At 43.7% G+C, this 25,338-nt stretch overlaps 1 protein-coding gene and 2 long non-coding RNA genes across 4 annotated transcripts; 2 read left to right on the top strand and 1 right to left on the bottom strand.

Annotated features, from left to right (window-relative positions):
- Positions 1-407: 407 nt before the first annotated feature.
- On the top strand, positions 408-998 carry LOC127915571 (uncharacterized). Its single transcript, XR_008091365.1, has 3 exons — positions 408-692; positions 773-810; positions 891-998. It is a non-coding gene; the product is annotated as an uncharacterized LOC127915571 (long non-coding RNA).
- Positions 999-6,599: 5,601 nt separating this feature from the next.
- On the top strand, positions 6,600-9,048 carry LOC127915773 (uncharacterized). The gene is made up of 2 exons (XR_008092055.1): positions 6,600-8,313; positions 8,375-9,048. It is a non-coding gene; the product is annotated as an uncharacterized LOC127915773 (long non-coding RNA).
- On the bottom strand, positions 7,991-23,221 carry lgmn (legumain). 2 transcript variants are annotated; one of them, XM_052496207.1, is made up of 14 exons: positions 23,114-23,221; positions 22,630-22,778; positions 19,769-19,866; positions 18,035-18,116; positions 17,757-17,839; positions 17,388-17,463; positions 16,800-16,862; positions 16,557-16,623; positions 13,362-13,480; positions 13,064-13,153; positions 12,493-12,696; positions 12,031-12,201; positions 11,308-11,375; positions 7,991-9,218 (listed from the first exon to the last, which is right to left on the bottom strand). In XM_052496207.1, exons 2-14 carry the CDS (start codon positions 22,768-22,770, stop codon positions 9,179-9,181), a joined length of 1,302 nt encoding a protein of 433 aa, XP_052352167.1. In that variant the 5' UTR covers positions 22,771-22,778; positions 23,114-23,221; the 3' UTR covers positions 7,991-9,178. The 2 variants fall into 2 exon arrangements, with proteins under 2 accessions (XP_052352167.1, XP_052352168.1); XM_052496208.1 differs by having other exon boundaries at positions 23,120-23,210.
- Between the last annotated feature and the right edge of the window lie 2,117 nt (positions 23,222-25,338).

Here is a 25,338-nt window from a genome sequence, read left to right as displayed (position 1 = left end):
CTAAGTGTTCTCCTGTGTGTCCTGTTGCATTTCAATAGAATACAGAATAAACCAAATATGTTCAGGTCTATATTTGAACACCATCCTCCTTGTACTGTTTTCTAGATAAATATCATGTTTTTTATATTTTCTTATATTATTTAAATAAATATTTAAAAACTGCGTTGAGAACAAGCAGAGTATTAGTGATAGGAAGTTTGGCTCGTTCAGTCGTCCAGTCGGCTCGTTCAGTCGTCCAGTCGACTCGTTCAGTCGTCCATTCGGCCTGTCCAGTCGACTCGTCCATTCGACTCGTCCAGTCGGCTCGTTCAGTCGGCCAGTCGGCTCATTCAGTCGGCCAGTCGGCTCATTCAGTCGGCCAGTCGACTTCGTTCAGTCAAAAAAGTGAATCTTCCGACTCATTTCATTCATTTGATTCAAACCAAAATCCATCAACTCAACAGTTTTTAATGAAGTCAGCAACTCTGATACCAAAGTCATTTTAAAAAAAAGATTTTATTTTGAATCACATTGGGAGAGAGAGAGAGCGGATCACACACTTACAGTTTATGGTAGCAAGGTATACTGTAAAACTCACACCATGTCATACACATATTGGCTTCAGATGGGTACGTTTGCGGTAGTTGAAGAAGTCTACATATTGTGAAGTATTGGGAGAGACAGAAATGCTCTCACACATACAGCTTGCAGAGGTCTACTACTGTACAACTCACACACATACAGCTCGCAGAGGTCTACTACTGTACAACTCACACACATACAGCTCGCAGAGGTCTACTACTGTACAACTCTCACATACAGCTTGCAGAGGTCTACTACTGTACAACTCTCACACATACAGCTCGCAGAGGTCTACTACTGTACAACTCTCACACATACAGTTTGCAGAGGTCTACTACTGTACAACTCTCACACATACAGCTTGCAGAGGTCTACTACTGTACAACTCTCACACATACAGCTCGCAGAGGTCTACTACTGTACAACTCTCACACACAGCTCGCAGAGGTCTACTACTGTCTTGCAGAGGTCTACTAATGTACAACTCTCACACATACAGCTTGCAGAGGTCTACTACTGTACAACTCTCACACATACAGCTCGCAGAGGTCTACTACTGTACAACTCTCACACACACAGCTCGCAGAGGTCTACTACTGTACAACTCTCACACATACAGTTTGCAGAGGTCTACTAATGTACAACTCTCACACACACAGCTCGCAGAGGTCTACTACTGTACAACTCTCACACATACAGTTTGCAGAGGTCTACTACTGTACAACTCTCACACACAGCTCGCAGAGGTCTACTACTGTACAACTCTCACACATACAGTTTGCAGAGGTCTACTAATGTACAACTCTCACACATAGCATGCATATCAAAGTATTTAGGCACGATCATTGATGATCAGGGGCTGAGTCACTGGCTTACTGGGGCTCTCTCATGCCGTCCCTGGAAGGGGTGCGTCACCTGAGTGGGTTGATTCACTGATGTGGTCCTCCTGTCTCGGTTGGCGCCCCCCCCTTGGGTTGTGCCATGGCGGAGATCTTTGTGGGCTATACTCAGCCTTGTCTCAGGATGCTAAGTTGGTGGTTGAAGATATCCCTCTAATGGTGTGGGAGCTGTGCTTTGGCAAAGTGGGTGGGGTTATATCCTTCCTGTTTGGCCCTGTCCGGGGGTGTCCTCAGATGGGGCCACAGTGTCTCCTGACCCCTCCAGTCTCAGCCTCCAGTATTTATGCTGCAGTAGTTTATGTGTCGGGGGGCTAGGGTCAGTTTGTTATATCTGGAGTACTTCTCCTGTCCTATTCGGTGTCCTGTGTGAATCTAAGTGTGCGTTCTCTAATTCTCTCCTCTCTTTCTTTCTCTTTCTCGGAGGACCTGAGCCCTAGGACCATGCCCCAGGACTACCTGACATGATGACACCTTGCTGTCCCCAGTCCACCTGGCCATGCTGCTGCTCCAGTTTCAACTGTTCTGCCTTATTATTATTGGACCATGCTGGTCATTTATGAACATTTGAACATCTTGGCCATGTTCTGTTATATTCTCCACCCGGCACAGCCAGAAGAGGACTGGCCACTCCACATAGCCTGGTTCCTCTCTAGGTTTCTTCCTAGGTTTTGGCCTTTCTAGGGAGTTTTTCCTAGCCACCGTGCTTCTACACCTGCATTGCTTGCTGTTTGGGGTTTTAGGCTGGGTTTCTGTACAGCACTTTGAGATATCAGCTGATGTACGAAGGGCTATATAAATAAATTTGATTTGATGATGATCATACTGACCCGGAAGTATTGGTTTGCATTTATTTTGTAGTTCACAGTCACTGAAAATGGAGAGGGAAAGGGCAGGCAAGGCTCAGTTAATCTGATTTTGTTAATCTAAACACAAATAATTTATCTAAGTGATTGACAGTATACAATATATGTTGCATGTTGACTAACCAATCGCAGTGAAAGTAGATTAAATCGAGTCATGATCCATTTCATATTTCAGGTAAAATGACTAATTAGTAGATTGGCTTTGACGTTGTTGGTTGGTTAGCAAGCGAAACTTGACGCCTCACACATCGTTCACTTCTGGGTTCAAACTGGCCCAGCCACTTGGTAGCTAGCTGTCTTTAGTTCAAATAAAGCAACATTATGTATTGATATTAAAGTGCAATTGTAAACTCTAAAATATAAATCCACAGTGATATCGGTATTCCGTGCACTTTGAAACCCACGCTCATAGTGACGTACAGCACCGGCGACGTGGCGTGAAGAGTCCTGTGACCGGATTTCTGTCTTCCCGCTGTCAGAGGGGCAGCAAATGTTATAGATACATTGACAAGATGTACATGTCTCTCCGCCCTGACAATGGGAGTCGTTGTCCACAAAGCGGCACGGCGGGCTAGCTCCCCCGTTGTATATCTTTGGGTTCTTGATGTCAAACAACTGTATTCAATGGAGAAAGATGTTATGCTTTCAGCAAGACAACTCCAATGTAAAGTGTTTTTCGTCTCAAAGTTGCCGGGGTGTCGCGTGTCCTACTTATATCAGTACACTTGTAACAATTCATGCATTACAAAACGTATAGTTGATCAAATAAACCTCACGTAGCAAATAAGCCATAATGTTTTCTGGTTTATTAAATTCGACACTCGTTGACCTTCATACAAACACTCCTTGCTTTGATGGTTGAAACAACTAAATTAAAACGCCACCTGCTGGAGAGAGCGAGGTTTTCCGCCGACTTGTTCCTCTCTTCCAGCAAGATAACGCAATGGAAAAGGCCTAAACTCAGAATGCAACACTGCTTATTGCCACACGATGGCAGTATAATTACCATACAAAAGAGGATGGCACTCCACTTAACAAAAATATAAACGCAACATGTATTGGTCCCATGTTGTTTCATGAGCTAAAATAAAATATCCCAGAATTTTCCCAGTCACAAGAAGCTTTTTTCTCTCAAATGTGTTTACATCCCAGTTAGTGAGAATTTATCCTTTGCCAAGATGATCCATCCACCTGACAGGTGATGGTGAAGCTGATTAAACAGCACAATCATTACACAGGTGCACCTTGTGCTGGGGGCAATAAAAGGCCACTCTAAAATGTGCAGTTTTGTCAAACAACACAGATGTCTCAAGTTTTGAGGGAGTGAGCAATTGGCTTGCTGACTGCAGGAATGTACACCAGAGCTGTTGCCAGAGAATTTAATATTCATTTCTCTACCATAAGCCACCTCCAACATCATTTTAGAGAAGCCTCCCAACATCTGGGTCTGTGTATATATACTGGGCCTTCAGAACACACATCTGGGTCTGTGTATATATACTGGGCCTTTAGAACACACATCTGGGTCTGTGTATATATACTGGGCCTTTAGAACACACATCTGGGTCTGTGTATATATACTGGGCCTTCAGAACACACATCTGGGTCTGTGTATATATACTGGGCCTTCAGAACACACATCTGGGTCTGTGTATATATACTGGGCCTTCAGAACACACATCTGGGTCTGTATATATACTGGGCCTGTATATATACTGGCCTTCAGAAAACACATCTGGGTCTGTGTATATATACTGGGCCTTCAGAACACACATCTGGGTCTGTGTATATATACTGGGCCTTCAGAACACACATCTGGGTCTGTGTATATAACTGGGCCTTCAGAACACACATCTGGGTCTGTGTATATATACTGGGCCTTTAGAACACACCAGAACACATCATTTTAGAACACACATCTGGGTCTGTGTATATATACTGGGCCTTCAGAACACACATCTGGGTCTGTGTATATATACTCTCAGAACACACATCTGGGTCTGTGTATATATACTGGGCCTTCAGAACACACATCTGGGTCTGTGTATATATACTGGGCCTTCAGAACACACATCTGGGTCTGTGTATTCAGAACACACATCTGGGTCTGTGTATATATACTGGGCCTTCAGAACACACATCTGGGTCTGTCTATATATACTGGGCCTTCAGAACACACACTGTGTATATATACTGGGCCTTCAGAACACACATCTGGGTCTGTGTATATATACTGGGCCTTCAGAACACACATCTGGGTCTGTGTATATATACTGGGCCTTCAGAACACACATCTGGGTCTGTGTATATATACTGGGCCTTCAGAACACACATCTGGGTCTGTGTATATATACTGGGCCTTCAGAACACACATCTGGGTCTGTGTATATATACTGGGCCTTCAGAACACACATCTGGGTCTGTGTATATATACTGGGCCTTCAGAACACACATCTGGGTCTGTGTATATATACTGGGCCTTCAGAACACACATCTGGGTCTGTGTATATATACTGGTCCTTCAGAAAGTATTCACACCCCTTGACTTGTTCTACATTCTGTTGTGTGACAAAGTGGGATTGAAATGGATTTAATTGTGTATTTTTTTTGGTCAACGATCTACACAAAATACTCTGTCAAAGTGGAAGAAACATGATCAAATTTGTAAAAAAATAAAATAAAAACATTCATACATATTAACTCTGCCACTCAGGAACATTGCATGTCTTCTTGCTGAGCAACTCCAGTGTAGATTTGACGTTTTAGGTTATGGTCTTGCTGAAAGGTGAATTCATCTCCCTGTGTCTGTTGGAAAACAGACTAAACCAGGTTTTCCTCTACGATTGCAAACAGGATGCATGTTTTGGAACATTTTGATATGAGTGGTTTCCTTCCTCTCCGGTAACTGAGTTAGGAAGGGACGCCTGTATCTTTGTAGTGACTGGGTGTATTGATACACCATCCAAAGTAGAATTAATAACGTCACAGTGCTCAAAGGGATATTCAATGTCTGCTTTAAAAAATATATATATATATATTTACCCATCTACCAATAGGTGCCCTCAGCGAGGCATTGGAAAACCTCTCTGGTCTTCGTGGTTGAAATTCACTGCTTGACTGACAGACCTTACAGAGATGAGGTAGTCATTCAAAAATCATGTTAAAACACTATTATTGCACACATGCAGATTGTGAGTTAAGCACATTTCTTTGCCTTTATTTATATTACCTTTATTTAACCAGGCAAGTCAGTTAAGAACAAATTCTTATTTTCAATGACGGCCTGGGAACAGTGGGTTAACTGCCTTGTTCAGGGGCAGAACGAAAGCACCTTGTCAGCTCGGGGGTTTGAACATTGCAACTTTCCGGTTACTAGTCCAACCACTAGGCTACCCTGCCGCCCCTACACTCTAACCACTTGGCTACGCTGCCGCCCCTACACTCTAACCACTAGGCTACCCTGCCGCCCCTACACTCTAACCACTTGGCTACCCTGCCGCCCCTACACTCTAACCACTTGGCTACCCTGCCGCCCCTACACTCTAACCACTTGGCTACCCTGCCGCCCCTACACTCTAACCACTAGGCTACGCTGCCGCCACCCCTACACTCTAACCACTTGGCTACCCTGCCGCCCCTACACTAACCACTAGGCTACCTGCCGCTAACCCCTGCCGCCCCTACACTCTAACCTCTAACCTTGGCTACCCTAGGCTACCCTGCCCCACACTAACCACTAGGCACTCTAACTAACCACTAGGGCCACCCCTACACGCTAACCACCCCTACACTCTAACCACTTGGCTACCCTGCCGCCTCTACACTCTAACCACTTGGCTACCCTGCCGCCCCTACACTCTAACCACTAGGCCACCCTAGTAGCTTCCCACAGTTGTGTCAAATTAGCTGGATGTCCTTCGGGTGGTGGATCATTCTTGGAGACACACAGGAAACTGTTGAGTGTAAAAATAAATAAAAAAGAGCTGTATTGCAGTTCTTGACACAAACCGGTTTCTGGCAATTACTACCACACCCCCTTCAAAGGCACTTAAATCTGTTATCTTGCCCATTCACCCTCTGAACGGCACACTTACACAAGCCATGTCTGAAGGCTTATAATTATTTCTTTAAAATCCTTGTGTAACTGGTCTCCTCCCCTTCGTCAATAAGGGATCCGAGCTTTCACCTGGTCAGTCTGTCATGGAAAGAGTAAGTGTTCTTAATGTTTGACACACTATAGTGTTTGTAAAGTCAGTAATTTGAGGACAATCTAAAAGTCAGACATAAAGACATGAACACTGTCAGTTTTATTTTTCAATTTCCAAAGAGTGAACATTTCATACATACATTCTAGTTTACCGTTACTCCTGCAGTCCACTCGTCAAACCCTTAGTCCTCCACTGCATGGCCATCTCGCCCTTCTACACTCCTAAAAACTGTGTTCTGCCCCATTTGGCATCTTATTACAGACAGTCATGCAGAAACTTCAGCAACTTAAAAATGAAAGAATCACTATTGCTTTTGATAGTTGGTGGCTAGAAAACATAGAATCCAGTCTATGGCCTCTACCTTTCCTCAGCAAAACCAGGTACACCATTTAACTTTAAAAAAAAAAAAAAAATAGAATGTAATCCTAATATGAAAAATTACTCCCAACAGAAGAGGAACCATTATTTGATTCGGTCAATATCTTGATTAAATCTGAAGTTATGACACAGGAGGGGTAGACTAGATGGAAAGAGCCACTATGGTAATTCATATTATACAACCGTTGGTTTAGAAATCCCTATTGTGAAGAGAGTCTAGCCTGCCCATGATAGACAACATACACATGCAGTTAGTTTGAAGTATTTTCAGTCTGTAGTGATGGAGCATCCATAGCAACCATTGTTTGCCATAGTTCTAGAACTTTGCAGGTTGCTTAAAATTCCAGTCAATGAGAATAGAACTAACAACCAAACACCTAAAAATTGCACTTGACAACGAGTGTTAGTGAATCTAGCATCACGGGTTGTTAAATTAAAATGGTTTGGGAAAGCATCTTGCTTTAAGGCTGGTAACCAGTTGTATAAAAGCAATAAATCTGGAGTCCATGCATTATATATATATATATTTTTTAAAATCATGGCTGTGGTGGGCTACACCCCTCAGCTTCACCTTGTGGCTCATTTTACTGAACACAAGTCCTTTACAATTTGTTCTGACTATCAAGGTTTTAGTTTAACATCCCTGTGACAACACCGTATCCTGAGCCTTTACAGGAGTCTGCATGGAGGTTAACGTGAGTATTATGATGCTGTAGGATTCAACCTCCAAGCACCAACCCTGTTACAGGCCAGTGGGGTGAACTCTTTCCCTAGGATCAGCTCCCCTTTTCCCAATCCTAAACATTAGTGTGTGTGTGGGGGGGGGGGGGTGCAAAACTGACCCATGATGAGCATCTAGGGGCAACATCACAATACTCAGTCATTCACAGTCCTGACAACGGGCTCATGTTGGCGTATAGCAGAGCCAACACCCAAGCAGTAGTGGAGGGTATATGTAGGGCCAAACCATAAACCCATTTTTATGGGCATTGCCTATACTCACTTCTTAAAAACCGCCACGATGCTTATCAAAGTAGTGGAGGTATGCGCCGTATCAATTAATAAGGCTGATAGATCAGGATGTTTAGTTTCATTTTATTATTTCGTCACCTTGTCGGTGCGTCAACATAAACAACGCCGACATGCAAAGGTTTAAAAAAAATAATACAATTTGCGGGAAATCACCAATCTAAAAATGCTGATTGCACACGTTTTCAGGGACAGAAATATCAGTTCAAATTATTATTATGAAATGTATCATGGTTGCTAATATAAACTTGTCTACTGGACAAACAAAACAAATCCAATAGAACCCAATTATTTCCATGTTTCTATGAGATTGTGGCTAGAGGCTAGTTTGAGTCAAGGTAAGACACGCCTCGTAATATGAAGTAAAATGTCCAGGTATCAAACAATTAAGGGGGGGGGGGACTATATCGATGCAGATGACAGGCCCCCCCAACAGTCTCCTGGTAGATGGAAAGACATGGTTCACAAACAAAACGTCTCAATTTAAAAACGTTAAGCTAGCTATGCCTCCCTGGCAGACGGAGATCAAACCAGTGGCTACAGAAACATCACTAACCAAACAGTGCTAGGTGCCTGAGCACTTTCATTAAGAGGTTAGCTACACTCAAAATCTACATTTCCAAAAGTAGTCTGATGTGGTTTAAGCATTGTTATGGACTTGGAAAAACTAAAGAAATTGTTCTATTAAAAAGGTGCAGGAAGGGAGGGGGTATATGAAATAGTGGGTCTACTATTAGCTTACTTCCACAGTAAAGCTTAGGTTAGCCTGACTGAAAGACCAATATGGGTTTCATCAATTTAGGTAATTCAGAGTGTAGGTCATCGTTTCTCATAGAATTTCACAGGGTGCCTTTCCTTCACTAGGAGGGCAGTTTTGCAAAATTACAGTATACCCACTAAATTCAGACACCACTGCACCAGAGGGAGAAAACTGAATAAAAAAAAATCTAAATCTTAATTAAAACAAAAATCCGAGTAGTAAAACAAACAAAAAATGCTCAGTGATCATACAATTCATCATAAAAAAACACATTTTTAAAATGTCTCAATAAATCGAGGGAATAAAAGTTTAAAATCAAACATTTGAAAAAGTGGTATAGCAGTGTGAAATATATATATATATATATTTTGTCAAACTTGATTCCTTGTCAGTGCAAAGAGAAGACTCGTCGTCTCAGACCCTCCTGTGTGGAGGGACAGCAACCTGATCCGAAAGAGGTGTTCATTCAGAAAGATCCGTCTAGTTGAAGTGACACACGCTCTCCATTGCCATCAGGATACTGAGCAGGGTGACAAAAATTGACATGATTAGTCTATGGAAGTAGCTGCCTTGGAAATTAAAAAACGAAATATATTAATACACCGCTCAAAAAAAAATTAAAGGGAACACTTAAACAACAGAATGTAACTCCAAGTCAATCACACTTCTGTGAAATCAAACTGTCCACTTAGGAAGCAACACTGATTGACAATACATTTCACATGCTGTTGTGCAAATGGAATAGACAACAGGTGGAAATTATAGGCTATTAGCAAGACACCCCCAATAAAGGAGTGGTTCTGCAGGTGGAGACCACAGACCACTTCTCAGTTCCTATGCTTCCTGGCTGATGTTTTGGTCACTTTTGAATGCTGGCGGTGCTTTCACTCTAGTGGTAGCATGAGACGGAGTCTACAACCCACACAAGTGGCTCAGGTAGTGCAGCTCATCCAGGATGGCACATCAATGCGAACTGTGGCAAGAAGGTTTGCTGTGTCTGTCAGCGTAGTGTCCAGAGCATGGAGGCACTACCAGGAGACAGGCCAGAACATCAGGAGCCGTGGAGGAGGCCGTAGGAGGGCAACAACCCAGCAGCAGGACCGCTACCTCCGCATTTGTGCAAGGAGGAACAGGAGGAGCACTGCCAGAGCTCTGCAAAATTACCTCCAGCAGGCCACAAATGTGCATGTGTCTGTTTCTGACAGTTTGAGCAGACTCCATGAGGGTGGTATGAGGGCCCGACGTCCACAGGTGGGGGTTGTGCTTACAGCCCAACACCGTGCAGGACGTTTGGCATTTGCCAGAGAACACCAAGATTGGCAAATTCGCCACTGGTGGCCTGTGCTCGTCACAGATGAAAGCAGGTTCACACTGAGCACACGTGACAGAGTCTGGAGACGCCGTGGAGAATGTTCTGCTGCCTGCAACATGACCGGTTTGGCGGTGGGTCAGTCATGGTGTGGGGTGGCACTTCTTTGGGGGGGGACGCACAGACCTCCATGTGCTCGGCAGAGGTAGCCTGACTGCCATTAGGTACCGAGATGAGATCCTCAGACCCCTTGTGAGACCATATGCTGGTGCGGTTGGCCCTGGGTTCCTCCTAATGCAAGACAATGACCTCATGTGGCTGGAATGTCAGCAGTTCCTGCAAGAAGAAGGCATTGATGCTATGGACTGGCCTGCCCGTTCCCCAGACCTGAATCCAATTGAGCACATCATGTCTCGCTCCATCCACCAATGCCACGTTGCACCAGACTGTCCAGGAGTTGGCGGATGCTTTAGTTCAGGTCTGGGAGGAGATCCCTCAGGAGACCATCCACCACCTCATCAGGAGCATGCCCAGGCGTTGTAGGGAGGTCATACAGGCACGTGGAGGCCACACACACACTAGAGCCTCATTTTGACTTGTTTTAAGGACATTACATCAAAGTTGGATCAGCCTGTAGTGTGGTTTTCCACTTTAATTTTGAGTGTGACTCCAAAACCAGATCTCCATGAGTTGATAAATTTGATTTCCATTGATAATGTGTGTGATTTTGTTGTCAGCACATTCAACTATGTAAAGAGAAAAGTATTTAATAAGAATATTTCATTCAGATCTAGGCTGTTATTTTAGTGTTCCCCTTATTTTTTTGAGCAGTGTATAATAACGGAATATACCAAATATTACTGCGTTTGCCAACCGTGCATTAGTGCCCCTTTTGATAGTGTTAAAGTAGAAGTCCTCATTATTCACCATTCAGCCTACAAGTATCCACACTTCACCAATTATATATTTCCTTTAACACATAAATGCAGTGTTCCTTCTTCCTCATGGAAAAATTTGTATAAATTGCAGTATTTTCTCTGATGCTAAGAGATGGGCCTGTAAAAATGTTCATTCCCTGGGCTAGAGGCTTGGTTCGTCTGACACAGTCAAAGACTGCCTCGAACTCCTTGTTTACACATTTAAAAAATATATTTTTAAAAACACATTTATATTCTGATCATTGGGTCCCTGATAAATTTGCAATCACAAAAGGGTTCCCCAGGTCCACAGAAAATAGTTTGAGAACCCCTTCCCTGTAGAGGGAGACATTTCAGACTCAGCATTGGGACTGGTACAGTACCTGTCTGTTGGGTATCCTCCCTCACACAGGTTGACCAGGGCGTACAGGTGTCGCAGAGCATATTCATACTGCAACACAAGAACAATCACAACTTTTATATACACTGTTCTCTGAGCCAAACTGGGGGGGACTTACAGTACACAGTTTCAAAATGGAAAGTACATTCAAGTCATAATGTTTCTACTTCCTCCACATGTCCTGTACAGAAGTCATTGTTATGTCTGTCATTCTGTGTAAAGTTTTGTTTAAAGCCCGTGGTCATGTGAGGGGGACAGGGGGGGGTCTGAGTTTAACAGTAAACATGTCTAAAAATATGCTTTTGACGGTTGTGAGTTTCTTACTCAGCGACGTATTTATGTTATTCAGTCTGTAGTACATGGGTAAGTCTGGGAAAGAGAAGTAGATTGACGCAACAGAGACAGGAACCGACAGTACCACAAACCAACTGGGGGGACAAACCCCGAAATAAACGAAGGCTTAAATGATGGTGTGTCGGACTTGTGTATGCAAATGGGGTCAATACAGTCATCGTATCTGTCCCTTTTCAAATAAATGATTTAATTTTTTTATTTTTTTATTTAAAGAGAGTTCTGTGCTGGGGCCGTGTCATAGATGGTATCATGGACCGCTCTCGGTTGAGTTCCTGTGAAGTGACAACTGTTGATGTAAAAAAAAAAGAAAAAAAAAAGGTATTTTAAATACATTTGGCAGACAGGACTGTACCTCAGTGATATGCCAGTTGAAGCATCGTGTCTTGTAGTGGTTAACAGCAGCCTGGTAGCATTGATGCTGGGTCAGATCCAGCTTGGTACTCAAAACCCTCTGGGTCGTGATCTCCTCTCCTGTTACCGTCTCTACCACCCTGCGCATTGTCTCTGCCAGCAGCTCACGCACCTAGTGGGGAAAAAATACATTTAAAAAAATATATTTTTTTTTAAATCACCACAGTTCTCCAAGTTCTTATGAACTAACAGAAGCATCTGATGATAAAGTCTGGGTCATGTTCATTAGACACGACCAGAGCGAAACAGTCTGGACTTCATTGAGGAACACTTGTTTTCAGTTTGTTACAGTGTTCCCAATTGAATGCATCCCAGGTTCATTCGAAACAAAAAAACAAAAAAAATGCATATATTATTATTATTTTTTATTTTAAAAGACGTATACGCATTTCCTGTCCGTTACCTTGAGGTGTGACGTAATCTGGCTGAAGTATTTCTTGGTTGCAGAGAGGTCATTGGTCCTCATCAGTTTCCTCTTTAGGATGGCCAGGGGTACATCAGGGCTGGGGGTTAGGTCTGGGTCCTCTACGGGTTGCAGGGTCATGGGGGGGGCAGGCTTGGCATTGACATTACCTTGGAAGGCTACCACCTTCATATGGGCCAGAGTCTAGAGAACAGAGAACTACATTTAGCTAACCTCCTTCATACAGGTCAGAGTCTAGAGAACTACAGTTAGCTAACCTCCTTCATACGGGTCAGAGTCCAGAGAACTAGTTAGCTAACCTCCGTCATACGGGTCAGAGTCTAGAGAACACGTTACCGTCTCGTTCATTAAATCGTCTATTGGAACATAAACATTAGCCATCTGAACAGAAAGGAGGAAGTGAGGAAGTAGAAGTTTAACCCTCTTAAAAAAATAAAATAAACTTTCACATCTAAATCTTAGCAGATAAAATCATTTCACTATAACGTCATGTGACTCCGACTGAACGTTGCAACAGGAATTCGCTAGGTCTTCCCTCTGAATCCCTCACCTTGTTTCCAAACTGCATCACGTGGCTGGTGTTAGTGTGGCTCCTGACGATCTTGAACTGTTTAATCAGGGTCTCTTTGCTCAGGTCCTCCTGGGACAACAGTCGGGGAAAGACATTTTACAAAGAGAAGGTGAGTGTGTGGCTAAAGGACTTTCTGCTCCTTTTATTTTGAGACAAAAAACATTGTAGTAACGGCTATATCCAACATTTCCTTTACAAAAACACAAAATCTGGTAAGGACTTGTGGGTAGTTGAGGACATTGTGTACGTTGTGTCCAGTTGACACTACCAGACTCACCACATCAGAGTCCTCCAGCCAGTTGACGCTGTACCAGTCCCCCAGGTAAGTCTCCCTCTTATCGTCATAGTAACAGGCATAGGACGACTCATGAGAGTTGGCTGCTGTGGTGGCATACACTGAATGAGAGAGAGAGATTTAGACAGTGAGAACGTTAAAAACGAGGTCTATGGATCCAGGACACTGCTTATACACCATCACAATTGGAAATCTATAGCTTGATTGATTATACACAACAAAATATACATATATTTTTTTAAATGGTAAAGAAACACCCTCATCGTGGTTTAATGACGTACGGTAGACTATGAAGACGTCAGCCTGTGGGTAACAATACAACATTATGGGATGTCGGTCCCCCAAGGCCAGCGCCGTAAAGTCCCCAAGGCCAGCGCCGTAAAGTCCCCAAGGCCAGCGCCGTAAAGTCCCCAAGGCCAGCGCCGTAAAGTCCCCAAGGCCAGCGCCGTAAAGTCCCCAAGGCCAGCGCCGTAAAGTCCCCAAGGCCAGCGCCGTAAAGTCCCCAAGGCCAGCGCCGTAAAGTCCCCAAGGCCAGCGCCGTAAAGTACTTAAGTCAAAATACTACTTAAGCTGTTTTGGGGGGGGTTCTTCCCCTGACACCATGTACTTGTTACAGTTTGAATGCTTAGCAGGAGAGGAAAATGGTCTAGTATGAAACAAGTAATCAAGAGAAGGTCGCTGGTCATACTGCCTCTGATCTGGCAGAATCACTAAACACATGCTTCATTTATAAGTGATGTCTGAGGGTTGCAGCATGCCCCTGGCTATCTGTAAAAAATACAATACAATTTAAAGAACAGTGCCGTCTGGTTTGCTTAATATAAAGGAATTTTACTTAAACATATTTTAGCCTTTACATTTGATACTTAAGTACATTTAAAACCAAATACTTTTACTCAAGTAGGATTTTACTGGGTGACTTGAGTCATTTTCTATTAAGGCATATCTACCTTTACTTAAGTATGAGATTTGGGTACTTTTTCCACCACTGCTTGAGACTAGGCTCTGGTCCAGACAGCAGACCCTAGTCCAGACAGCAGACTAGGATCTAGTCCAGACAGCAGACCCTAGTCCAGACAGTAGACTAGGGAGACTAGGATCTAGTCCAGACAGCAGACCCTAGTCCAGACAGCAGACCCTAGTCCAGACAGCAGACCCTAGTCCAGACAGCAGACTAGGGAGACAAGGATCTAGTCCAGACAGTAGACTAGGGAGACTAGGATCTAGACCAGACAGCAGACCCTAGTCCAGACAGCAGACCCTAGTCCAGACAGCAGACTAGGATCTAGTCCAGACAGCAGACCCTAGTCCAGACAGCAGACCCTAGTCCAGACAGCAGACCCTAGTCCAGACAGCAGACTAGGGAGACTAGGATCTAGTCCAGACAGCAGACCCTAGTCCAGACAGCAGACCCTAGTCCAGACAGCAGACCCTAGTCCAGACAGCAGACCCTAGTCCAGACAGCAGACTAGGGAGACTAGGATCTAGTCCAGAAAGCAGACCCTAGTCCAGACAGCAGACCCTAGTCCAGACAGCAGACCCTAGTCCAGACAGTAGACTAGGATCTAGTCCAGACAGCAGACCCTAGTCCAGACAGCAGACCCTAGTCCAGACAGTAGACCCTAGTCCAGACAGTAGACCCTAGTCCAGACAGTAGACCCTAGTCCAGACAGTAGACTAGGGAGACTAGGCTCTGGTCCAGACAGCAGACCCTAGTCCAGACAGCAGACCCTAGTCCAGACAGCAGACCCTAGTCCAGACAGCAGACCCTAGTCCAGACAGCAGACCCTAGTCCAGACAGTAGACTAGGGAGACTAGGATCTAGTCCAGACAGCAGACCCTAGTCCAGACAGCAGACCCTAGTGCAGACTAGGATCTAGTCCAGACAGCAGACCCTAGTCCAGACAGCAGACCCTAGTCCAGACAGCAGACCCTAGTCCAGACAGCAGACTAGGGAGACTAGGCTCTGGTCCAGACAGCAGACCCTAGTCCAGACAGCAGACTAGGACCTAGTCCAGACAGCAGACCCTAGTCCAGACAGTAGACTAGGATCTAGTCCAGACAGTAGACTAGGATCTAGTCCAGACAGTAGACTAGGATCTAGTCCAGACAGTAGACTAGGATCTACATGGCCCGTGGAGCAGAGCATGACAATAAACAAGGGTCTGACACAGACCATCTCTCCTTAAGGTCTTTTCACACAGTGACAAACTCCAACACAATGTACCTGCCATCTGCTTGTGTGAAGACTTATATACACGTGACCCGGTTCTACTTAGTTGGCCGTCTGAACAGACCATTACCAAGGGCTGATTTTGGGAAGTAGGTTGAAATGTTATTTTACCTTTACTTAACCAGGCAAGTCAGTTAAGAACAAATTCTTATTTACAATGACGGCCTAGGAACAGTGGGTTAACTGCCTGTTCAGGGGCAGAACGACAGCTCAGATCAGAGATTTGAACTTGCAACCTTCCGGTTACTAGCCCAACGCTCTAACCACTAGGCTACCCTGCCGCCCCGATTGCCCCTAGACGCTGATCTTGGGTCAGTTTTGCATTTCCCCTACTAATGGTTAAAGTTTAGATTGGGAGAGCTGATCCTAGATATGTACCTGGGGGAAAGTTCAGAGCATGATTTAATGAGAGGCCAAAAACAACCCTGTTCAGGAAGACATTGACCTGTATGAGAGTTGTCAGACTTACTGGATCAGCTTTACATTTTTGAAGATAAATTGATGGAAGCGCCAATTTTCAGTGTCACATCAGAATTAGAGATGTATCCACGTTTCTCAAACGTCAAAAGTTCAAAGTGTTTAAGATTGCGCTGAGGCATCAACTCAATGTTTTAAGGTTAGGTATTAACTTTCAAATGGTTAAGGGTTAAAAAAAATGTAAAACAACTTTCCATCATTGGAGGGAAACATGCAACCTTTGGCGCCAGATTCTCACCGAAACCCACTTGAAGATAACAGCGCTCAATGCTGCCCCTAGTGGCCGGTTTTCACATAATCTCCCGACATGTACCACTGGTGATCTGGCTGGTCAGAGAGCGGTCAAGAGTATCTTGAACACACACCCCTCGATACCATTAATGATTAACCCGTTCTTTACTATCAGCGTTTCGGGATAGTTCCCTGTGATTCGAGTCACAGGGAGGTTGAAGCGCAGCATAACTCACCATCGATGTCAGCTGACAGCTTGGTCATCATTGATCCCGACTCACAGGCCTCGATATAGAACACTAACTGCGAGAGCAGAGAAGATCAATGACAAAAACAACAAGTCCAGTCAGTCAGGGGAAACTATCATCTGCACTATCAACTCTAAATAACTCGTCTTTAAAAATGTTTTTAAAATGATTAAAATCAACATGTGATTGGCGCTCCACATCCACAAACAATAACAGGTTTAACTTCCACACCTTCCCGTATTTCTTGTTCTCATGCATGTTGTTGATGGCATCCATGAGGTCTGCAACATGAAGCTGTAGAAGAAAAACATTTCATAAATATAGTTTAATTTCTGTTTTTCTTCCAGTGCATTAACTTTAAAACAAAAGAAGCACTAGACCCCATGAGGTAGAGCCACAAGAGTCAGTCACATGATTCTAGGTTGCCCAAGGCATTGTGGGAGGAGTACTCCTTGTCTTGTTCAGTGACTCAGTCTCTGCCACAACTTTTTTGCTGAGTGACAGAACATAAGGTTTATTCAACCAGGCTTAAAATATGATCATTTGTTTTTATCATAACCCTAACTCATAAACTGTTCTGAATGTTAGTTGAAACACATGGCAGCTTTCTATTTCACAGAGAGCAGACCTAGGTCATTCATCCTGCCATCCATGGACAGAAAAGGCACTGTCTGAAATCCCTTTTACAGGAGCACTACTTTTGGCCAGAACAAGCAAGGTGTTCATAAAAAACGAGCAGAGCAGTAGCTGGGAACACAGCAAGGTGTTCCGAAAATAAATAACCCCTGGTAGATGAGCAGGAAGTGTAAAAATGCTTACGTCGTCATTGGGGAAGGCCAGCAGCCCAGGTGCTCCATGATCAGTGAAGTACACAAACACATGATCGTTGGGGCCACTGCCAACAGGAAGTAGAAAAAAAAAAAAAAAAGTTGATAAGCCAGGTGTTTTTCATTTGAACTGAAAGATATGACACAATCCCCATTTTCAAGCTGTGAGTCTGTTTTTCCAGGGAAGGTTCTCAATGGAACAGTCTGTCAAGACACTTTATAACAATACGTTGTTGTTGTAACTGATTTATTTCATTTCATTTTAGAAGACTACCTTTAAAAAAGTTCTGGAATAACTTTCACCCTACTGTGGTAATCCTATGATATATTACAACCTACCCCCCCCCCCCAAATCACTTGCCTCTTCAGCACTTTCCCAGAACCCCCCTTAGTATTGGCTGAGTCACCCTTCAGCACAGCCAGGAAGTTGTCAGCGGTAACAGCCTGTAAGGTACACAGTCAGAGCACAGGCACCGAGGACAGTTTCCTGACTTGAGATTCATGTTCACAACTTGAAACAGTACTGTATAAAGCATTGATTGTTGTGTGATGATATTAGCACTGACAAATCTTTAAAAAGTATATATATATATATTTTTTTTTAAAGCATTTGAAATGTTCCATTTTCCTTCCACTCACGTCTCCAGTGTAGTCTTTGGGGACTCCCTTGTAGACGTCTGTCCCATTGGGTCGGTTGATCACCACCCCTGGGGTGGGGTTTCTGAAAAAACAAAGAGGATAGATAAATCAGATACGTGCCTGGAGGAAACAGGCCATACAATTTATTATATGATCAAAAAAAAAAATACCTACAGGGGACACCCCCAAACAAGGCATTTTACACCACCCAACAGCTAGTAATGTGCCTACCCTGTGCGTTTGAGAACTGAGCAGAAGACATTTCTGATATAACAGTTTGACAAATACAAAATGTTGCGGTCTACAGTCTTGGCAAGACATGCATTCTATCACAATACACATTAGCACTGTAATATAAATGGCATTCAGTGGTTGACAGTCTGGAACTATCACAAGGCAATGACAAAAAGGGTTCTTTATTAAAACCAGAGTATCACTTCCTCTACCCTCCAATGACAGGAATCACATCATCATCTATTCCTACACTAGTCAAATTCAAACACATTCAGATACTGAAAAAAACTGTTTCACACAAAAACACAAGTGTCACATGATTGTTTGTTTTTTCCGATTCAGACTTTAAGTGTAACTTGGAAGAGTACATCCCAGCAGCAACGATGCAGGAAGATATTACAGGACCAATGAAACAAAAACAGCATTGTTGTACAGTAATATATATATATATTACTGTACAACAATATATATGAGAACATTAGATTTTTACATAGATTAAGACAGTCTGCGTCAAAGTAGGTCAATATGACCATCTAGTGATGACAGTAAGACAAGTACAATTTCAAAATGTGTCAGTCATTGACATGAGTGGTTCCAATACCTGCGTATGAATTAACCAATGGCTGATGTTGCTACTAGCTACTGGACAAGAGAGAACATTCTTCTCATTAGAGAATTGTCTTCCATCTTAAACCCTGAACCTCATGGCCTATCCCGGGCACCATAATTCCCAGCTAAATTAGATCCTTGTGACCGAAGAGTCAATGGTGTCTCAGTGAGCCTCTAAAAACAGCCCACTTCCAAATGCTACACTACTCCATTTTATTGTGTATAACCTTTGACCAGAGTCCATAGGGCTCTGGTTAAAACTAGTGCACTTGTATAGGGAATAAGGCACCGATTGAGAAACACTCTAAACAGTTACTGGATGGTGTTTAGAATTGTTTAGAATTGTTTATAAAAAAAATACAATTTTTACCTTTATTTAACTAGGCAAGTCAGTTAAGAAAATAAATTCTTATTTAGAATGATGGTCTACCCCGGCCAAACCCGGACGAATTGGGAGTCCCGTAAGGCGGCGCACAATCACAGCCGGATGTGATTCAGCCTGGACTCGAACCAGGGTTTGTAGCGACACTTCTTGCACAGAGATGCAGTGCCTTAGACCGCTGCGAGAGCCCGAGTGGAGCATAGTACCACAGAGCCTGGTTGCCGCCTGTTTGCCACAGCATGATGAGATGTTTTAGGCCCATCGTGCACCCAACACAAGGATAACATATACTCTGCTCTCATCTCAGGAATGCAAATATTGCAGAGCCAACCCATAAAACAGACTGAAGCTGGCTAAAGATGAAGAGTAGATCGGATCGTCGTCATTTATAATCCTGGAACAGACCATGTGTAGTCAGTCATGACAATATATAATGGATTACAGCAACCCTTGTTAAAAAAGGAGAAGACCTAAGCAGACAAGGTGGACAACAGAAATTGAATACTCACTGCTCATTGGTCGCCAGATCATCATACATCATCACGACAATTTGCTCGTCAGGAATGCCATTCTTGTGGACGATCTGGTACGCATGGCAGGCGTCGGCCTAGGGAGGGGAAAGGGGAGGACACGAAGTAAACTAATCGTGTAATGTAAGGCAACAAGTCACCCCCACTAATCACAGTCAGATTAATTGAGGGGGAGGAGTCAGAATGTATTAGGTCACTTTACAGAGCAGTAGCTGGGAACACAACCAGTCAACTGATAAATACAGAGCAGTAGCTGGGAACACAGCCAGTCAGTCAACTGATAAATACAGAGCAGTAGCTGGGAACACAGCCAGTCAGTCAACTGATAAATACAGAGCAGTAGCTGGGAACACAGTCAGTCTACTGATAAATACAGAGCAGTAGCTGGGAACCAGCCAGTCAGTCTACTGATAAATACAGAGCAGTAGCTGGGAACACAGCCAGCCAGTCAGTCTACTGATAAATACAGAGCAGTAGCTGGGAACACAGCCAGTCAGTCTACTGATAAATACAGAGCAGTAGCTGGGAACCAACCAGCCAGTCAGTCTGATAAATACAGAGCAGTAGCTGGGAACACAACCAGTCAGTCTACTGCTAAATACAGAGCAGTAGCTGGGAACACAGCCAGTCAGTCAGTCTACTGATAAATACAGAGCAGTAGCTGGGAACACAGCCAGTCTACTGCTAAATACAGAGCAGTAGCTGGGAACACAGTCAGTCTACTGATAAATACAGAGCAGTAGCTGGGAACACAGCCAGTCAGTCAGTCTACTGATAAATACAGAGCAGTAGCTGGGAACACAGTCAGTCTACTGATAAATACAGAGCAGTAGCTGGGAACACAGCCAGTCAGTCAGTCAACTGATAAATACAGAGCAGTAGCTGGGAACACAGCCAGTCAGTCAACTGCTAAATACAGAGCAGTAGCTGGGAACACAGCCAGTCAGTCTACTGATAAATACAGAGCAGTAGCTGGGAACACAGCCAGTCAGTCAACTGCTAAATACAGAGCAGTAGCTGGGAACACAGCCAGTCAGTCAACTGCTAAATACAGAGCAGTAGCTGGGAACACAGCCAGTCAGTCAGTCTACTGATAAATACAGAGCAGTAGCTGGGAACACAGCCAGTCAGTCAGTCTACTGCTAAATACAGAGCAGTAGCTGGGAACACAGCCAGTCAGTCAGTCTACTGATAAATACAGAGCAGTAGCTGGGAACACAGCCAGTCAGTCAACTGATAAATACAGAGCAGTAGCTGGGAACACAGCCAGTCAGTCAACTGCTAAATACAGAGCAGTAGCTGGGAACACAGCCAGTCAGTCAGTCTATTGATAAATACAGAGCAGTAGCTGGGAACACAGCCAGTCAGTCTAGCTAAATACAGAGCAGTAGCTGAAAACACAGCCAGTCAGTCAACTACTAAATACAGAGCAGTAGCTGGGAACACAGCCAGTCAGTCAACTGCTAAATACAGAGCAGTAGCTGGGAACACAGCCAGTCAGTCAGTCAACTGCTAAATACAGAGCAGTAGCTGGGAACACAGCCAGTCAGTCAACTACTAAATACAGAGCAGTAGCTGGGAACACAGCCAGTCAGTCAGTCAACTGCTAAATACAGAGCAGTAGCTGGGAACACAGCCAGTCAGTCAACTGCTAAATACAGAGCAGTCTGGGAACACAGCCAGTCAGTCTACTGATAAATACAGAGCAGTAGCTGGGAACACAACCAGTCAGTCTACTGATAAATACAGAGCAGTAGCTGGGAACACAACCAGTCAGTCTACTGATAAATACAGAGCAGTAGCTGGGAACACAACCAGTCAGTCAGTCTACTGATAAATACAGAGCAGTAGCTGGGAACACAACCAGTCAGTCAGTCAACTGATAAATACAGAGCAGTAGCTGGGAACACAACCAGTCAGTCAGTCAACTGATAAATACAGAGCAGTAACTGGGAACAGTCAGTCAGTCAACTGCTAAATACAGAGCAGTAGCTGGGAACACAGCCAGTCAGTCAGTCAACTGATAAATACAGAGCAGTAACTGGGAACAGTCAGTCAGTCAACTGATAAATACAGAGCAGTAACTGGGAACACAGTCAGTCAGTCAGTCTACTGCTAAATACAGAGCAGTAACTGGGAACACAGCCAGTCAACAAAAATCAGGTAAAACTCAAATAATCCATCACAGCATCTATCCATTTGATGATCTGGATGTGATTGAGAATGAGGGGTTATTGATTGAGGCACATGAGTAGGTTTACTGATTATTATTCAACTTAATCACATGCTCCCAAATACAGCAGGTTTAGACCTTACTGTGAAATGCTTGTTTATACAAGCCCTTAACCAACAGTGCAGCTCAAGAAAGAGTTCATTAAGAATATTTACCAAAAAAAAAAAAAGTATAATTTTTTTTTAAATAGCAAGGCTATATACAGGGAGTACTGGTACAAGGCAATGCGGGAGGACAGGTTAGTCGAGGTAATTTGTAGATGCATGTCAGAGTGAATCACTGCTTCATAAAAATGTTAAAAAGCACTAGCTACATTAGTAATATAGTGGCCAATTACAGCTATACACGTCTAGTCCCTATTATCAAATGGAATGTGACCTTTTAAGTCTAGGCAGATAAATTGGTAAAAATACTGATATGTCCCAAATAGCCCCACTTCATAGTGTAATACATATGCCCTTGTCAAAGGTAGTGCACTATACAGCGAATAGGGAGCCGTTTTGGATGTAATCATGGTAAAAGATTGCACCAAATGACTCACTCAACTGATAAAGTCAAGTGTACATTAACAGACTTCCAAAATGTACCCGGTTAACTTCACTCTTACCTGGTGTCGATAGTTGTACCAGCCATTGGAGCCAGCGACAATCACCACCCAGTTCTTCCCGTTTTCAGACGGTTGTGTGGGGAAAGCATTAGCCACAAGTCCCAGACTGAGGCCCAGAAGGGCTAGGGTCGATGTCAACATGTCTTGTCCTGGGGGGGAGAAAAAGGCATCATCGTCACTGCATAGCAAGTTACTAGCTAGATGTTTAGGTTTTTCTGGCCACACGGTCTTGAAATGTTACAGATTATATTAAAACGTTTTTTTTTTTGTCCAAAAGCTGCGACTGTTTACAGTGGAGCCAAGTAGCAAAGCCAATACAAACGTGCCGTTGTCGATCCTCTATGGCTGCCAACGTTGGCTAGGTAAGCTAAGCTGTTAGTTACACCATCCATTTACAAAACATTAACCCGTTACAACACTGAACGTAACAACAAAGTCAGCTACATTTGAGGTATCATCGAAAAGTAAAACATATTTTGATTACCTTTACCTTCTTTTGTTAGTTGTTGTTGTTGTTGTTGTTGTTGTTGTTGTCAGGAAGCCTCCGGTACAGTTTGTTGCCGTTGCATCAGGGAGAGGATTTTTATGCAAATTACAGTGTTGGGAAGAAGAAGAAAAAACAGTCAGGATTTGCTGGACAGCCAATCAGATGGCCCCAAAGCGGGGAAGGCGGGGCATGATTTGATAAATGAGTCTACGTTATAAACACATGATACAAAGTCATGTGCTTGCTGTCTGTCTCGTATTCTCTGATAAAAATATGACTTATTCCTGTTTTTCATGATACGGTCTTTTTTTCAGTGGTGGAAAAAGTACCCAATTGTCATACTTGACTAAAAGTATAGATTTCTTAATAGGAAATGACTAGGAAGTCACCCAGTAAAATACAACTTAGAAAGTCTAAAACGTATTTGGTACTTAATTATCACAAGTAAAAGTAAAAATAATTTTAAATAGCTTATATTAAGCAAACCAGACGTTTTGTTTTTGTTATTTACAGATAGCCAGGAGCATTTACAAACAAGGCATTTGTTTAGTGAGTCAACCAGACCAGGATGTTCTCTGAATAATAAGTGCGTGAATTGTACCATTTTCCTGTCCTGCTAAGCATTCAAAATGTAATGAGTACTTTGGGTGTCAGCGAAAATGTATGGAGTAAAAAGTACATTATTTTCATTAGAAATGTAGTGGGATAAAAGTAAAAGTTGTCAAAAAATATAAATAGTAAAGTACAGGTAACTCCCCCAAAAACAACTTTAGTAATAATACGTAGGACTTAAATACCGCTGTCTTTTCCCCCCCACACATAGTGACTCATCTATTGTGTTAAATGTAGATTTTCTGAATTAGTTTATTCTACAGTCACAATTTTGATAAATCTTGCTATTCATTTTTCACGAGGAAGACTTATGCATTGTGCAATATGGACGCATTAAAGAAAAACAGTACTGTTTACAGGTTTGGATAACTGCAAAGGGAGTTTAATTTAGTCACTAGTGTTTTATAAGTCACCCAAATAACACTGAAGTGCACAATATATAGAAATATGATTCCAGGTGTAATTCCCTCGGTCTCTCATTAACTTCCTTTATTGACACGGTCTTGTGACCCATTTCTGAATGTTCAGCAGAAATGGTACAGTGAGGCGCACCATAAACCACAGCTCTTCCTTGTGACATGTTCGAAACATAAATGAACCACAGATCTTGTGACATAAAAGATCAATTAAAGCATTATTTGTATCATGACACGAGGCGAGACTCAGATGCAGACACGGGAGTCAAATGGTTGGAGTCTTAAATGTTTAGTAAATCCAAAAAAGGGAGTCGGCAAGAGAATGGTCGTGGACAGGAAAAAGGTAAAAACCAGTTCAGAGTTCAGGAGATACGGAAGGACAGGCAGGCTCGAGGTCAGGACAGGCAGAATGGTCAGGGCAGGCAGACTGGTCAGGACAGGCAGACTGGTCAGGGCAGGCAGACTGGTCAGGGCAGGCAGACTGGTCAGGACAGGCAGACTGTTCAGGGCAGGCTCGAGGTCAGGGCAGGCAGGCTCGAGGTCAGGGCAGGCAGAATGGTCAGGGCAGGCAGACTGGTCAGGACAGGCAGACTGGTCAGGACAGGCAGACTGGTCAGGGCAGGCTCGAGGTCAGGACAGGCAGAATGGTCAGGCAGGCAGACTGGTCAGGACAGGCAGACTGGTCAGGGCAGGCTCGAGGTCAGGACAGGCAGACTGGTCAGGGCAGGCAGACTGGTCAGGACAGGCAGAATGGTCAGGACAGGCAGACTGGTCAGGACAGGCAGAATGGTCAGGACAGGCAGAATGGTCAGGACAGGCAGAATGGTCAGGACAGGCAGAATGGTCAGGACAGGCAGAATGGTCAGGCAGGCAGACTGGTCAGGGCAGGCTCGAGGTCAGGACAGGCAGACTGGTCAGGACAGGCAGACTGGTCAGGCAGGAGTCCAGAAAACAAGCAAGGGTCAGAACCGGGAGGACTAGCAAAAGGAGACAAAAAGGCAAAAAGGCAAACCACTGGTAGGCTTGGAAATACAAGACAAACTGTCACAGAGAGACAGGAAACACAGGGATAAATACACTGGTACAGAGAGACAGGAAACACAGGGATAAATACACTGGTACAGAGAGACAGGAAACACAGGGATAAATACACTGGTACAGAGAGACAGGAAACACAGGGATAAATACACTGGT

Source organism: Oncorhynchus keta, chromosome 35 (genome assembly GCF_023373465.1).
Source record: "Oncorhynchus keta strain PuntledgeMale-10-30-2019 chromosome 35, Oket_V2, whole genome shotgun sequence".
Lineage (NCBI taxonomy): Eukaryota > Metazoa > Chordata > Actinopteri > Salmoniformes > Salmonidae > Oncorhynchus > Oncorhynchus keta.
The sequence above is the reverse complement of the archived record's forward strand: the minus strand, read 5'-3'. Positions and strand labels throughout refer to the sequence as shown.

Excerpts from the sequence above, each read along its gene's own strand:
- lgmn (XM_052496207.1), bottom strand. The coding sequence starts at position 22,770 with ATGTTGACATCGACCCTAGCCCTTCTGGGCCTCAGTCTGGGACTTGTG. Across the intron at positions 19,867-22,629 it reads GGTACAACTATCGACACCAG|GCCGACGCCTGCCATGCGTA; the intron begins GTAAGAGTGAAG and ends TCCCCTCCCTAG. Across the intron at positions 17,464-17,756 it reads TCTGGGAAAGTGCTGAAGAG|TGGCCCCAACGATCATGTGT; the intron begins GCAAGTGATTTG and ends TCCTGTTGGCAG.